The sequence below is a fragment of the Astatotilapia calliptera genome, chromosome 16 (assembly GCF_900246225.1).
Source record: "Astatotilapia calliptera chromosome 16, fAstCal1.2, whole genome shotgun sequence".
Classification (NCBI taxonomy): domain Eukaryota; kingdom Metazoa; phylum Chordata; class Actinopteri; order Cichliformes; family Cichlidae; genus Astatotilapia; species Astatotilapia calliptera.
Window position 1 is genome coordinate 18,631,363 of NC_039317.1, and position 16,955 is coordinate 18,648,317.

A 16,955-nucleotide genomic window follows, 5' to 3' on the forward strand; every position below is an offset into this window, starting at 1 on the left:
ACATACTGATAATCTGTTGAAACCATATTTCCATGTAACAACCAGTCACACTTGTCAATCAACCGCCTTCTCCTTTTACTGCATTGTTTGTTGCTTCTCCCTCCAAATGCTCGACTTCTTGCAGAAGTTTTTTGCTATGAAAAATATTACAGGTAACATTACCATGGCAACATAGAGCTCATAGACATTTACTAAATAAGAGTTCCTCTTTCGCAGTTTAGACAGACTTCACTCGCTTGTTTTGTCTCCAAATGGCTTCAACATATGACAGAGATTTATGTGTATTGCAACAATTTTCACTCACTAATGGAGTGATCAGCACACCAACTTTAACTCTGAGTCTTGTTTATCGAACCAGACTGCAGCGGGAGACACTGAACCATATACTGAAAGTGCCAAAAACATGAGAACATTCTTAGCATTCAGTAATTTCCTTTGTTGAGCTGAGCAGCTCACGTGCTGAAAGTAATAGTAGATGTTTAGGTCTGACAGGGATTGCCAGTGCAACTTCTACAGAGACGTGACCAGGGAACACACTGAGAAAGTTGCTATGTGAGTGCATGATTTTTATTTTTTTTAATTGTTTTTGGGGGGTAAAAGGATAAGTCAAAACTTTGGTGGCTGAATTACAACAAAATATAACAAAGTCTGCCCCTCCAAAAATAAATTTTCAGGGAACAGCAGAAAGGAGGAGCACAAAGACAAACAAGGCAAAACATAAACTATGACACAACCCGAAGAATGACTTTCGTACTAGTCATGGCTGTGGGGTTTTTTGTAGGTTTGATTTGACTTTCCTGTTGTTATTGACCATGTCTGAGCTGCAGAAACCCTGCACTTGAACCTCTGTCTCCACCTTCAGGTCGACTCCATACAAGTCCCTTGAACTGCTTCTCTGATTTGCTTGTGTCCGACTGACAGACACCCAGATCAGTCTCCCTGCCCTGCACTGCCTTTAGGATGTTAGGTGTGTATTATATGAGTTTATGGTAAAATTAAATGTAACTATGAATTTGCATAACTTTTCAGCCCACACTGGAGCTCTTTCTGGATGGACAGAGTGTTTGAATGACAGCAATTTAAGCAAGTTGTAGACTATAACTGAAATAGTGTGTCCCCTGCTCATTGAAATGGTCAGCCAGTTTAAAGTACTGCAGGGTAAAAGTTATAAAAGGACTTAAAATACAAAAGCAAATGGGTTTAATCTGGTTCCTAACTACTTACCAACCCCCTGACATTAAAAAAGCTGCCTGCTTTAGTAAGTCAGCAAGAAGTACATCTATAGAGGCAAGCTGGTGAGTTGAGGTCAGGATCGAATGAAATTCAACCATAGCTAACAGTGTGGCCTGACCAACTTTGGCTTCTACAGGCAATTTCATGTGTTTCAGTGGTGAATCAAAATGCGCCCTAATTTCCAAACCCTTGTCCCTCATTGGTGTTTCACATCCACAATGCACAATGAAGATTTACAGCATTCAGTTATATAAAACCACAATACACTATGCATACAAAATTACATTAAATACATATATGAGAAAAATATGGTCTAAGAAATATACACCAATGAATATAATTTCCAAAATTATGAATAATTGTGGAATTAGCCTTTGTTCTGATTTTCCAAATGTGGCATTTTACTGTGTGCTTTATTTAATTTTAGAATTTGCAAGTTGTAAAAGGTAATAAAGTGAACCCAGCTAAACTGATCTAACAAATATCAGCCTAACATTATTAGGAAAACAGTAGACAGTCATATCAGTCTTACACAACCTTAAGCTTAAAGCTTTAAGCTCAGTTGTCTTAAAGCTTTGGGTGTTTGGTATGTTTCCTTACTTTGGGCTCTTTCATGAGATTTCTCTTGGTTTAAATATAATAACTCAATTTCTCTATGACCGTCCTTTTGTAGAACCACTTGATTGCTTTGCACAACCTGCTTTCAGTTGAGATTCACTTCAGACAAATTTCCCAACATTTTCCTTTAGAATTCGGAGGCGTAGCATGTAATTCATTGCTCTTTCAGTGATGGTGAGCTGTCCTGGCCCGTATGCAGAAAAACAGACCCAAACAATGACAGCATCACCACCATGTTTCACGAATGGGATGAGGTTGTCTGGAATGCATTTCCTTATCCACCCAAACCACTTGTTATTTACCCGAGTAAATGTAATTTAAGGATTCATCTACTAAACACTGCTCAAACAGCCTTCTGGAGTACCCACATGGAAAGCAGGATTGTTCTTTTGAACTGGCTTTTTTCATGCAGAACAATATCAACGAACAATAAAATAAACATCAAATGAAAAACTAAAACAAAAAAACAGCATCTGGGAAATTACAGTGCTACCATTGCAACTTCATTAGATTTAATTGCATCATACTCTTACTGTGGGGACAGACCATAACCACCTCTACTCTATAGCCAGGCTTTAACCAGCAGAAAATGTTATCATTTAGATTCTCAATCTATGATACCTAGTTTCCTGTTGTTTTGATTTATTTATTTATTGCTGTTTAAACAAGCCTTGCTGTTCTTTGTGTTCTTTTTGTCAATGCCAGCTATTATTATATTATTGTTATTATTATCATTATTATTATTATTATTATGTAGTAGTAGCAGTAGTAGAAATAGTAACTGTAAATTTAAAGATACAACGGTTTTTTTTGTTTTACAATTTAATCTAGATTTTTTTTTATTTAAAAAAATGATCTAAAACATGTTTTACGGGGACACTGTCCCGTCCAGTTGAATAGGTAGGACTCACCGGTAGGTGGCAGTAAACGCTTTAGCTCACACATTCTGACGTGCGTTTGACCCGCGTTGATCCGGATGTTGATATAATGTTAAACTGGCGATTGTTTCCCCGGCGAAAGTACAGTGAGGAGTTGCTAGCGTTGACAGGCCACTTAATGTCCATCACAGAATCATTGCTAGATGTCCAGAAAAATATCTCATCGTCGTGTTTAAAAGTTGTTTTGGCCGGAACAGAGTCTGTAATCAGACCTGTGAGGAACCGTGAGCTGCAAACATGTCTCAATCACCAGCAGTGAAAAGCGAGGATGCGAGGTCAGTGTTTTATTGATAGTAGTTATGTGATTCGAGGTAACGGTGCACAGTCAACCAAACCGCTTGCATATCTAGTTTGTGTCAAATAATAATGTAGTTAAATTAAAGTGCATATTATGGTATATTAGCTAGAAGCTACAGCTGAAGTCGTGCCAAGTATTTGGTCTTAAGTTGTATTTACGTGTTGCTTCTTTCACTAATCTTTTAAATAAATGGCGTTAAATAATAAAAAAAATGTCTGCACTGATTCACCACAGCTATCCGCTCTGTATGAAAAGGAGACATCATCATCAGAGAGAAAGAGGTGGTAGCCAAATATCCTAGAGCTGTAATCAATGGGAATTCAGTCATAACAAAGATGGTGGTGGAGGTACAACTTCCAGGGTTAAAAACGTGGGGCGATGATGCTGATGGTAGAGATGATGACTGATACCTTTTGCCTTCAGTGCTCCCTCATTCAACAAGGTGGTGAATGAGATTGTTGCTCCATACTGACATGACAGCATCGCACAGTCAGTTGCTGCCGGTTTGTTGGCTGCACGCCCATGATGTGAATCTCCATAGGCCCAATACCCTCCTTACAGTCTACAAACAAAGAGACTGACACTCACAGTTTTAAATGTATATAGTCTGAAAAGCTGCTTTGGTAATTTATGTGGCACATTGGGGAAACCTCTGCTGTACATAGTGTGTGCAAGCAGAGAAAAAGAGAGCTTTTAATTTAATTTAATTCAATTTAATTTTAATTGTAATTTTTAGCAATGCGTGTCAGAATCATCATCATCTTCTTTTAGCTGCTCCCTTAAAGGGTCTCCACAGCTCATCTCCTGCCACCTGCCACAGCAACCATCTGTACGTCCTCTTTCACTACCTCTATGAGTCTTCTCCGATTGAGCTTGACTGATATAGGATGCCAATATTTGGTGATTTAAAAAAAAGTCAACAACAATATACTGGACAACATAATTGGGTTTTTTTTCTTTCAGACTCAAGACATGAACAGATTTCTCTAACATTTGTTAAGTGTTGGTATTTATTTGTTATTTATTGTTCTTACTAGGATAATATGACAATTCACTTTTAATAGAAAGTTTTTTTGCTGCATCAAGTCATGGATTACTTGTTTTTGCTCTTCAAGACTGCTTGGTTCCACTGTTTGTTGTATTTGGGGTTTTTGTGTTGCCAACACAACAAAGTGAAGGTGAAAGCTGCAAAACTCTGTAACATCAACACTCATACTATAGTTGAAAGATGTTTCTACTGTCTGTTCTTTACTCTTTTATTTATTAATTAAAATTTTCATTTATTAGCTGTTTGTAAAAGCCAATAAATGGCTATTTTCTGATACACTGTATGCAAATAGCTAATACCGGCTGATATATCAGTCGGGCTCTAATATGGAAAATGAAGTGGCATGTCACAGGAATTACAATAGTGTAGTCTGAGACATAATAGATGCAATTAAAACTTTAATAGACTCACTAGACTGCATTACTCAGAAAGGAACTGCTCCATTTAATTTACCATCCTCACTGTTAAATACTTTTCCTGTACATTTTCTGGGGTGGCTGTAGCTCAGGTGGCAGAGCGGATCAGCCACTAACCAGAAGGTCGGTGGTCGATCCCAGGCTGCATGCCAAATATCCTTGGACAAGATACTAACCTCATGTTGCTCTCTGATGCATCCATCGGAGTGTGAATGTGTATGTATGTTAGATACTTAGCACTTAAGCTTAGAAGTTCTTGTGTGAATGGGTGATTGGTTGAATGAATTAGCTGTATAAAGCGCTTTGAGTGCTTTTTGAGTGCTCGGACAGAGTAGAAAAGCGCTACATAAGAACCAGTCATTTACAAACTAAGACAGTATAAAGGAGTTCCTGTTCTTGTCAGTCGATAATGTCTCAGATGATCTGTGTCGCTGCCATGGTTATGGAACAGTGAAGAAATTGCAAAAAGTTCTTTGATTAAACTGTTATTTCATTGATTAATCATTTAGTTCATTATTTAGAGAAATTTTCAAGGCAAACTGGTAGAAAGTTGACTTATTCTGGCCTCTAAAATTCTGTTCATTAACAATTTTGTATTGACAGCCTTTTGTTGTTTGTTTTAAGACAAAAATTAGATATAATTACATTTTTGGTACTAGGGCTGATAAAACTGGGAAAACATGGACGTTTTCACTTTTTCCTTTATTTTATAAGCAGTTTAAGTGCACAATCAGTCATCCTGTTGTCATTTGTTATTCTGTCATTCAAATTTAATGAGTCAGTTATTACAGTCATAGCTCATAATTTGTCTGTCCTTGTGTTGACTACGTGCAGCTTGGATACAAACGAATCACAGAAAAGCAACTCGGGGAAAACACCGATACAGATCCTGCATGAATATGGCACGAAAAGCGGAAACCTTCCTGTGTACGTGATGGAGAGGGCTGAAGGAGAGGCTCACCAGCCCAGCTTTGTCTTCAGCGTGACAGTCGGTGACGTAAGCGGCATAGGTAGGCTACGCTGTCACCCCTGCTGTGCTGATAGCTGGCTGTCACCGAATGAGGGCTTTTATTTGAATTGAAAATTGCACCGTGGTAATTCAGAGCGAGTGCCTCAGGCTGCAATATGTTCTTTGTCACTTTGTTGAATTTCTCTTCTGTTGCTGAAGCAAAGTGTTTAAATTTACCCTCTATATCCCTTGTTTTTTAACAAAGATATCACACTTCAGGCATAGAAAAGTGCAGGTCCAGAGAAAAAGGGTGAGAAGCAGTTGGAATGCTCTTCATGTTGAGGTGATGAGAAATGACTTAGTGTCTGTATTTAACATCTGTCACCAAGCCTATGCTTTAGGGGAAAAAGGCTTCAAAGTTGAAGTCTTTTTGTTCTTCCCACTAGCCTCTCACACTTTACATTTGATTAGGATACTGTGGCTTTCAGTTAGGTTTATTATTATTGCTGTTTTGATATTGTATAACACAGGCAACTGATTGGTCTTTTTTTTCAGGTCAAGGGCCGAGTAAAAAGGCTGCTAAACACCAGGCTGCAGAGGCTGCTCTAAAAGCTATGAACATAGATGCTGGAGTCATGTAAGTAGAGTGTAATCATTTAAATTACTGGTTGGAAATAAAAGTTGTACTCCTCAGAGGTTCGCAAATAATGAATATTTACCTCTTTGAATAGCAAGCGGACTTTGTGCTGCCAAATAAAGTTGGCAACAGCAAAGCTACGATAATTTATGTTCATTTTCTGGGTAAATCGTCAAGGCTATAATTAGATTAATGAGCAATGAAAAAAATGAATTGCATCCCAAATTAGTTTCAGTCAAAACCATGCCAGTGTTGTGGAACTTTAACAACTCAATCTGTCTGCATTTTGAATCATTTTGGACATTTTATAGACTTCACACTGGCTGTTATAGCATAAAACACAAATGTTTAAGAATATGACAGGAATCTTTTACTATTTTCATTTGTTTAAACACTGAAGTCAAAACAGTAATTGGAATTATAGAAATAATGCTGGTTATGATGTTATAGTGACATCTGTCAAAGGATTGGTTATAGTGTTGTGGAAAAGCCATGACTATACACTCCTTGTGTATAGATTACTATCAAGGAGTCAGACTTTCCTGAATTCTTTAAGATGGTTTTAAGCAATAGTTCCTCAGTCTTTCTGAAGGTCATTCAGAGTTATTTGTTTTTTTAAACATTGGCTGCTCTTTCACTCAGTTCAGTCCTTGTATGTCATCATCACTTTCAGAAGATTCTTGTTTTTTAAGCCACCTAACACTGACCTATCAATCATTCAAGCAATAAAAAGCTACATAACTCAAAAAATAAACCATTTTTGTGGCTACACTTAACAGATAACATAGCAAAGGACCAATTTTGGATGATTCCAAAAAACCTATTAGCTAAAAACTTCGAGTATCTCAGATTGGTGTGCAGTGTGTCCTTATAAAATTTGAGGAAACTTAAGGTTGGAAAAAACAAACAAACATATGAACAATATTTGGTTTAAATTGTCATCACTATGTATAGAGAAGGCCACGACAGAGGCATGGTGAGTGTCTACAGCCATCAGAAAGATACAGTGGGGATTCTGTCATGGCTTGGAGCTGCATTTCAGCCAGTGGTGTTGGGGATCTTGTCAACTATCAGATTTTGATCCACCCAGCAGTACCATCTGAATGGGCATCGGTTTGGCAACCACTTTATTATTTTAGCAATTACAATAATACATCTGGCAGCAACACTCAAAGAAGAGCTCTGAGTATCTGTCAGAAATCTTTTACTATTCCTGAAGACTACTTATAGAAATAACAAGAAAGCTTGACAAGAGTTTAGGCTGTGCTGGAGAAAGATGCGTTAAAGGTGATCATACCAAATATTGACTGTCAAGCTTCTTAGAATGATGTGAACTCTGTTATTGCCTTGTACGTTTTGTATGTCAATGCCTGGTTGTACATTTGTTGTACCAATTTACTATTTTCCTAGAAAAATGAGGGTTAACTCAAGACTTTTAGCACAGCTCTGTATTTATGCTGCAGGAGGGAAGTCAGCCTGAGAAATCTTAGATTAAATCTTGTGCTTGTAACTTGTAGCGCCTACTAAATACTATGACACTCTTGTGATTTCTCTTTAATTCCAAGCAGGAATGTTCCTGGGACGTCTGACAGTAATGGTGTGGCAGCAGAGACAAACAATCATCCTAACTCTGTGGGGTTACTCCAGGTGTGCCAGCCATGGCTGTGTTTATGCAAGAACATTTCTTCCATATGTATGAAATGAACTGTGTTTCCCTCATGATCTTTTCTTATCGTTCACATTAGGAGTTAGCATTACAAAGAGGATGGCATCTTCCTGAATACACAGTTTTAACAGAGGCTGGTCCACCACATAAGAGAGAGTTCACGGTTATTTGTCGATTGGAGTCCTTGTCAGAGAAGGGTGCGATTATTTTTCACGTTCAAAGAAAAATTTCTAAGATTTTGCTCGTTTGTCCTAATTTTCTATCTTTTTTTCTCGACAGGTGTAGGAAATTCAAAAAAAGCTGCAAAAAAAGTGGCTGCAGAGAAAATTGTGGCAAAGCTTCAGAGTCTATCAGGCTGTTCTGAAATCACATGGGTATGTCGGATCTTTCTTGGCTCATTTGTGTGACGTCTACAGGCAACTTCAACATTTCAGGCAATTTCTTTTGTGTTGTGATGTTTTTACTTTTCAGGGTCCTAAACCAAGTGTGCGATTTGAAAACTTAAGGAACTCGATGGCAGAGAAGATATCTTTACTGAGGAGAAACCCGCTGAGCATTCCCAACACAGACTACATTCAGATGATGTTGGACCTTTCCAATGAACAAGGCTTTGAGGTCACATACTTTGATATTGGTAAGAAAACAAACTGCATTTGTATTTTTCTGTTAGCAATACTGGTGCCTTCCACTCAGATTATGTGGTTCCCAGCTTCCCTCACTCACATCAGATTCAAAGAAAAACTCCCGTCGCCCTAATCATAGAACGCATTTAACGTCTTGATTAAATACTCAACTTTCATCCCTTTTTAAAATAATAAAACTGGGTCATCTATTATTTCTGACCTCGTGTTATAATCGATTAAACGTGATCTCCTCCCTTTTGCCCCCATTTTTGATGTTGTGGGTTCAATGATCAGGCATGACATTCTCATAATAAATCAGATAAAATACTGCAAATAATTAATCCTGCATTTGTGTGATTGAAATGTGTGTGCAGTGACACTGTTTTAAAGATTTGGCCTAAATAATTCTGGAGTGAATGAGGCTAAACATGATGACCGGACTAGTGACACCATATCACCTGTGACACTCACACACGCACGTATGACTTTGCCAGTTTCAGCTGAAACAATTTCAGTGTTTAGAACCATGTTCCAGAGTTTTTAGTTCACCGTTCATGAGGTTTCAAGAAGAAAATGAAAGACAGATCTGAATGTTTGAAAGTGTTTTGGAAAAACTCTGTAAAGAATAGATGAACAATACTCAAAGGATAAATTCAACTGTTTTATTTTGTTAGATAAGTTGAAAAAAAAGTTAAACAAGCAAGTAAATAACGAAACAAGGTAAAACGAAGTAAGTTCAAAAAGTTAACAAGTAAATAACGAAACAAGGTTAAATGAGGTAAGAGCAAAAAGTTAACAAGTAAATAACGAAACAAGGTAAAACGAAGTAAGTTCAAAAAGTTAACAAGTAAATAACGAAACAAGGTTAAATGAGGTAAGTTCAAAAAGTTAACAAGTAAATAACGAAACAAGGTTAAATGAAGTAAGAGCAAAAAGTTAACAAGTAAACGAAACAAGGTTAAATGAAGTAAGAGCAAAAAGTTAACAAGTAAATAACGAAACAAGGTAGAGGTGAGAAAACCCCAACAATCCCCTCTGAGCAAGCACTAGGCGACAGTGGGGAGGAAAAACTGCCTTTAAACGGGCAGAAACCTCCGGCAGAACCAGGCTCAGGAGGGGGCAGTCAACTGCCGGGACTGGTTGGGGGGTGAACAGAGGTGGAGCAAGACGAGGCTACATCAGTTGAAGAAGCAGTATTGTCCCTCTACCGGAAAAAGCTGAAGAATCTTTTCTTCTTTTTCATGGACTTTTCCACGAGCGCCTTTTTGTCCAGGATGAGGGTTCTCAACTCCTCGATGGTTTCTGTGTTTTGCCTCTCAAGTTTCTTGCATGTTTGTTCCACCTGTTCTAATGTTGCTTGTGTTTCTTCAAGCTTTTCTTTGAGGTCTTTGGATTTTGCCTCCTGTGTCAGCTTTGCCTTCTGCAGGTCTGCATTTCTCACTTGATCTTCTTTGTGCAGGCCTTCTAGCTGCTCATTTCTTTTCTGGATATCGCGGAGCGTACACTGCAGGTCCTCATGCGTTTTGTCTTGTTTTTGCTTTTGGGCCTGCATTTCTGTGTTTTCCCGCTTCAAGTTGTTGAATTCCAACAATATCCCCTTAATGAGCTCTGAGTTGTTTTTGGCCATGTGATCAATCTTTTTCTGCATGTGTGAGCATCGTTTTTCTAGTGTTTCCTTTTCTCCCTCCAGCTCACTTGTTTTGACCTTCAGTTCATCACAGAATCCTTGCAACTTTTGATTTTTACTCTCAAAGTCCTTGATAATGCACTTTTCTTCTGGCAGTCTTTCTTTCTGTTGCTCTTTCTCTTGAAGGAGGTCTTTATTTTGGACCAATGTTTGTTCCAACTCTGCCTTCACCATTCTGTACTTTTCCTGCATGCCTTGGAGCTCGCGCTGCAGGTCTTTTTGCTTTGTGTCCTGTTGTTCCTTCTGTTGGAGGACTTCTTTATTTTTTCTTCAGCTTCATCAAGCTTTCTTTGGAGCAGGTGATTCATTTGGTCCATGTATTGCAGATCCCACTCCATTTTATCAATCGTCGCTTTCCTGCCTTGAAGCTGCTCGGACATTTCTTTAACTTCAGCGCTCTTTTTCTTGTTTTCTTTGATGAGGGATACAATCTGCTCTCTGGCTTGAGCAAACTTGATCCCCCAGCCCTCATTAATAATGTTGATGTCGGGCTGGCGCTGTAGTGTTTCTTCCAGGTGTTTGTTTTGTGCTTCCATCTGTAAGCACTTCTTCTCCAGGTGACGTTTTTCTTCTTCAATTTGTCGAATTTTGTTCTGGAGATGGTTGTTTTCATTCCTACTCTCCTGTAATGCCCTTTGGATGGATAAGAGGCCATTTGGAGAAATTGGCCGGCCACGCGTGGAAGGAGAGGCGGCGAAATCTTTTTGTCTTGGTTGCCGTAATCTTGGATACATGTTGGCGTTTGTATCCGATGACTCTGAGAGGTTTCCAAATTTTTCTGTAGTGAACGTTTGAAGGCTGCAAACACAAAGGCTGCGAAGAAACGAACTGAAAATTGCTGTTTCTCACCCCTATTTATAGAAAAACTTCAAAGGATCCTTGTGACATCCTTGTGACATCCTTGTGACATCATCACTCCTAAGCCAATCAGATTGTCACATGACATTTTGGAATGTGGAATGGGGATATGTTTTTTTTTAAACACTTTTCAAATGTAACTTAATATTTAAGTGTTTCTTACTTGACCCGCTTAGTCGATTAAAAAGTTAATTGCCACGAACACCCCTAATGTTATATAACAGACCACAGAAAAAGGACAGGTTTTTTTCTACGTGACAGAGCTATAATAAATGTTTTGGTTTTTTTAATTATCCTACTTTTTCTAAAAGGGAACATTATTTAAAGAAATGTATTTAATTAAAAACTCTGTATTCATCTAAAGGGTATAACAAGAAGGGTGAGCTTTCTGCTTGAAAAGGAAATGACCAAAATAAATGTATTTCTCTGCAATTACAAACTGTGTAAACAGTCTTGGTGTCAAAATAAAGCTAACACTGGTGAGATGTCATCAGAGCTGTAAATATTACTGCAGATGTTACTATGTCAAAGTTACTGTGACTCAAACATAGAAAAAATGGTTTTTTATTTCCCTCACCTAATTTTTAAAAGTATTTTATAGCATATAACACGTTTGAAAATATGCTTCGGTTCACATTTAACTCCAGAAAATCATAAATCAAAATATGGATATTACCTGTCCACAGATTCATGGTGCAGTAACTGCTCTTTTAACTGTCTGGTATCTTTGCTTTGTTTGGTGTTTGTAGACATGGTTTGCATGAGTTTTTAGCTGAGATTCAGAGGTTTCTGTGGACACTACTCATGTCAGCACTTATATTTCTGACCTCGTGTTATAATCGATTAAACGTGGTCTCCTCCCTTTTGCCCCCATTTTTGATGTTGTGGGCACAAATGATCAGGCGTGACATTCTCATAATAAATCAGAGAAGATACTGCAAAGAATTAATCCTGCATTTGTGTGATTGAAATGTGTGTGCAGTGACACTGTTTTAAAGATTTGGCCTAAATAATTCTGGAGTGAATGAGGCTAAACATGATGACCGGACTAGTGACACCATATCACCTGTGACACTCACACACGCACGTATGACTTTGCCAGTTTCAGCTGAAACAATTTCAGTGTTTCAAACCATGTTCCAGAGTTTTTAGTTCACCGTTCATGAGGTTTCAAGAAGAAAATGAAAGACAGATCTGAATGTTTGAAAGTGTTTTGGAAAAACTCTGTAAAGATTAGATGAACAATACTCAAAGGATAAATTCAACTGTTTTATTTTGTTAGATAAGTTGAAAAAAAAGTTAAACAAGCAAGTAAATAACGAAACAAGGTAAAACGAAGTAAGTTTAAAAAGTTAACAAGTAAATAACGAAACAAGGTAAAACGAAGTAAGTTCAAAAAGTTAACAAGTAAATAACGAAACAAGGTTAAATGAGGTAAGAGCAAAAAGTTAACAAGTAAATAACGAAACAAGGTTAAATGAAGTAAGAGCAAAAAGTTAACAAGTAAATAACGAAACAAGGTTAAATGAAGTAAGAGCAAAAAGTTAACAAGTAAATAACGAAACAAGGTTAAATGAAGTAAGAGCAAAAAGTTAACAAGTAAATAAAGAAACAAGGTAGAGGAGAGAAAACCCCAACAATCCCCTCTGAGCAAGCACTAGGCGACAGTGGGGAGGAAAAACTGCCTTTAAACGGGCAGAAACCTCCGGCAGAACCAGGCTCAGGAGGGGGCAGTCAACTGCCGGGACTGGTTGGGGGGGTGAACAGAGGTGGAGCAAGACGAGGCTACATCAGTTGAAGAAGCAGTATTGTCCCTCTACCGGAAAAAGCTGAAGAATCTTTTCTTCTTTTTCATGGACTTTTCCACGAGCGCCTTTTTGTCCAGGATGAGGGTTCTCAACTCATCGATGGTTTCTGTGTTTTGCCTCTCTAGTTTCTTGCATGTTTGTTCCACCTGTTCTAATGTTGCTTGTGTTTCTTCAAGCTTTTCTTTGAGGTCTTTGGATGTTGCCTCCTGTGTCAGCTTTGCCTTCTGCAGGTCTGCATTTCTCACTTGATCTTCTTTGTGCAGGCCTTCTAGCTGCTCATTTCTTTTCTGGATATCGCGGAGCGTACACTGCAGGTCTTCATGCATTTTGTCTTGCTTTTGCTTTTGCGCCTGCATTTCTGTGTTTTCCCGCTTCAAGTTGTTGAATTCCAACAATATCCCCTTAATGAGCTCTGAGTTGTTTTTGGCCATTTGATCGATCCTTTTCTGCATCTGTGAGCATCGTTTTTCTAGTGTTTCCTTTTCTCCCTCCAGCTCACTTGTTTTGACCTTCAGTTCATCACAGAATCCTTGCAACTTTTGATTTTTACTCTCAAAGTCCTTGATAATGCACTTTTCTTCTGGCAGTCTTTCTTTCTGTTGCTCTTTCTCTTGAAGGAGGTCTTTATTTTGGACCAATGTTTGTTCCAACTCTGCCTTCACCATTCTGTACTTTTCCTGCATGCCTTGGAGCTCGCGCTGCAGGTCTTTTTGCTTTGTGTCCTGTTGTTCCTTCTGTTGGAGGACTTCTTTATTTTTTTCTTCAGCTTCATCAAGCTTTCTTTGGAGCAGGTGATTCATTTGGTCCATGTATTGCAGATCCCACTCCATTTTATCAATCGTCGCTTTCCTGCCTTGAAGCTGCTCGGACATTTCTTTAACTTCAGCGCTCTTTTTCTTGTTTTCTTTGATGAGGGATACAATCTGCTCTCTGGCTTGAGCAAACTTGATCCCCCAGCCCTCATTAATAATGTTGATGTCGGGCTGGCGCTGTAGTGTTTCTTCCAGGTGTTTGTTTTGTGCTTCCATCTGTAAGCACTTCTTCTCCAGGTGACGTTTTTCTTCTTCAATTTGTCGAATTTTGTTCTGGAGATGGTTGTTTTCATTCCTACTCTCCTGTAATGCCCTTTGGATGGATAAGAGGCCATTTGGAGAAATTGGCCGGCCACGCGTGGAAGGAGAGGCGGCGAAATCTTTTTGTCTTGGTTGCCGTAATCTTGGATACATGTTGGCGTTTGTATCCGATGACTCTGAGAGGTTTCCAAATTTTTCTGTAGTGAACGTTTGAAGGCTGCAAACACAAAGGCTGCGAAGAAACGAACTGAAAATTGCTGTTTCTCACCCCTATTTATAGAAAAACTTCAAAGGATCCTTGTGACATCCTTGTGACATCATCACTCCTAAGCCAATCAGATTGTCACATGACATTTTGGAATGTGGAATGGGGGATATGTTTTTTTTTAAACCGTTTTCAAATCTAACTTAATATTTCTTAAGTGACCTGTTTAGTTGATTAAGAAATTTATTGCCACAAACGTCCCTAATGTTTAACAAGAGACAACAGAAAAAAGACAGTTTTTTCCTATGTAACAGAGCTATAATAATTTTTTTTAATAATTATCCTACTTTTTATAAAAGGGAACATTATTTAAAGAATATGTAGTTAATTAAAAAAACTCTCTGTTCATCTAAAGGGTATAACAAGAAGGGTGAGCTTTCTGCTCGACAATGAAATGACCAAAATAAATGTATTTCTCTGCAATTAGAAACTGTGTAAACAGTCTTTGTATCAAAATAAAGCGAACGCTTGTGAGATGTCATTAGAGACGTGAATATTACTGCAGATGTTACTATGTCAAAGTTACTGTGACTCAAACATAGAAACATTTGATTTTTTTATTTGGGTGCTTAACTAGTTAAAAAAAAGCATCTGTCTCCTATTTTTGCGTCACATAGTAAAGAAGCATCAATATCTGATTAGAAGACTTATTAATTTGGACATGCTGTTTATTATTGTGGTGTTTGCTGCAGTTTTCTTGTTTTGTGGGGTTGTTTTTTTTCAAGTGGAGATGAATATCTCTGACAAGTTGATTTGTTCACATTTGCAAATCTAAATTTTTAAGAGAAATTTGGTTTTTGAGTTTGTAGACAATGTAAATATAAGGCAACCATTTCCTTCTTCAGTATTTGTCTGTGGTGCATTTTTCTCTGTTTTAACAAAAGGGGAACAAAGGACATTTAAGTCCTCGTAAAATGATTTGTTTTAATTTTAAATTTTTGCTAAAACACATTTACCCGTTCACAACTGCGATTAAATAATTGTAATTTGGCATCTTTTTTTTTTTTTAAGTGTTTTACTATGTTTTTTGTTTTTTTTAGTAAAACAATGAATTTTAAAATAATAACAACAATAATCATGATGAATATTATCATTAATTATTATTATCATTATATAATTTAATACATGAACCTTACACTGGGTTGTATTTTCAAACAGTAATGAATGAATTATCAGTCTCCTGTGAGCAAACATTTGGCGACAGTGCTGCGGAAGAACTCCCTATTAACAGGAAGAGACGTCCTGCAGAAGCATGCTCAGGGAGTGGCTGCTATCTGTCATGACAGGTTGGGGGGTGAGGGGGAAAGAGAAGAGGAAATAGGAGCATAGAGAACAAGAAAGTAAACAAAAGGCCAAAAATTGTGCACACATCCTCTGTGTCTACCAAGATTGCTAATTGTGATGGAACTTACCTGGTAAAATGCCTGTAGAGTCGTAATACAGGTCATCTACTAATCTGAAGGTTGGTAGTTCGATCCAGCCTGCATGCCAAAGTATGCTTTAGCAAGGTACTGAAGCCCAGGTTGCTCTCCAATGCATTTGTTGGCATGTATATGTTAGAAAGCACTAAGACGTGGAAAAAGTGCTTGTATAAATGTGTGTGAATGGGTGAACCAGGCCTGTTGTAATACTTTTAGTGCTCAAGTTGAGTTTCTACGTTCAGAAAAAGAGAAACAAGGGTTACTCCCAGTAGGAGTCCAAGGGGGGGAAGAGTTAAATTCAATTCTGTAGTATAATGGAAACCATTATCCACAGCTTGTGGCTGTAAAATATGTGTTGCAAGATGTTAACTATTCAACTGTTTTGCAGATGAGCTCACAGTGAACGGGCAGTATCAGTGCCTGGCAGAGCTGTCCACCACCCCTGTCACCGTGTGCCACGGCACAGGCATTTCCTGTAGCAACGCCCACAACGACGCAGCCCACAGCGCACTACAGTACATCAAGGCCTCCATCAAATAAACAACGGCGCCGCCAGCAGTCGCTGCACCCACAGTGTCACATACATCAGCTGATGCCCAGTCTGCGATTGCCCGGGTATATTTTTGTAATCATGCACATGGCAAAGTAGACTCAACTGCGCAGTAACCCGAAAAAGCATCAGCTTTATTTTTCACCTCTATTTATACTCGCGAGCAAACTGTAAAAGAATCGAGCGGAAGTGTGGTTGTTTTTATGTTTTTATTTTAAATGTCCCAAAGTATGTGATGAAAAGTGGAAGAATATTACAAACGATTTTCTTTGTATCTTTTTACACACAGTGTGAGTGCAGTCAGTGGTTTGAATGTCTAGTTTTTCCATACATTTTGTCTAGTGTGACATATGGACAGAAAGATTTCTTATTAGTATTTATTTTGTCCTACTTCCACTCATCCATCGCTCTTTATCAGTTTGACTCGGAATAGAAAAGATGATTGCTGGTCTGTTGCAGTGTGCCTCTGTATAGCTATAGAAGTAAAACCTGCTCTATATTTAATAGATTTACTGACTGGTGTTCTCTGCTGTATGAACTTACTGTTGGTAGAGAAAAATGGCAGCAACAACAAGTGTTCAGATCCAGTAAATAAATGAAATAACATTAAATAAATGTTAATGAGTGTTGGCGTGTGTTAATGGCCGTGCAATAGAGCCTACTGAGAGAATAAATTGCTGTGGCGCCTTCAGGAGCCGGCTGTTGTGTTATTGATTGAAATGCGTCCCGTGGGAGATGACCGCTGGACAGCCATTTATTCATCAGCCAGCCCGTTGTTAAGTATTGGTACAAAGCTAATTACATCAGAGTGAATTCATGGGTGCTTTCTACTTAATTTGTGTTGTTTTATAACAAAAAAGTGGCCCA

The 16,955-nt window shown here is 38.2% G+C and overlaps 1 protein-coding gene across 1 annotated transcript; it reads left to right on the top strand.

The window, feature by feature from the left end:
* The first annotated feature begins 2,832 nt into the window (after nucleotides 1-2,832).
* On the top strand, nucleotides 2,833-16,782 carry prkra (protein kinase, interferon-inducible double stranded RNA dependent activator). The gene is made up of 8 exons (XM_026143724.1): nucleotides 2,833-3,064; nucleotides 5,386-5,561; nucleotides 6,056-6,137; nucleotides 7,706-7,784; nucleotides 7,883-8,000; nucleotides 8,083-8,177; nucleotides 8,275-8,437; nucleotides 15,927-16,782. Exons 1-8 carry the CDS (start codon nucleotides 3,027-3,029, stop codon nucleotides 16,076-16,078), a joined length of 903 nt encoding a protein of 300 aa, XP_025999509.1. The 5' UTR covers nucleotides 2,833-3,026; the 3' UTR covers nucleotides 16,079-16,782.
* Nucleotides 16,783-16,955: the final 173 nt, after the last annotated feature.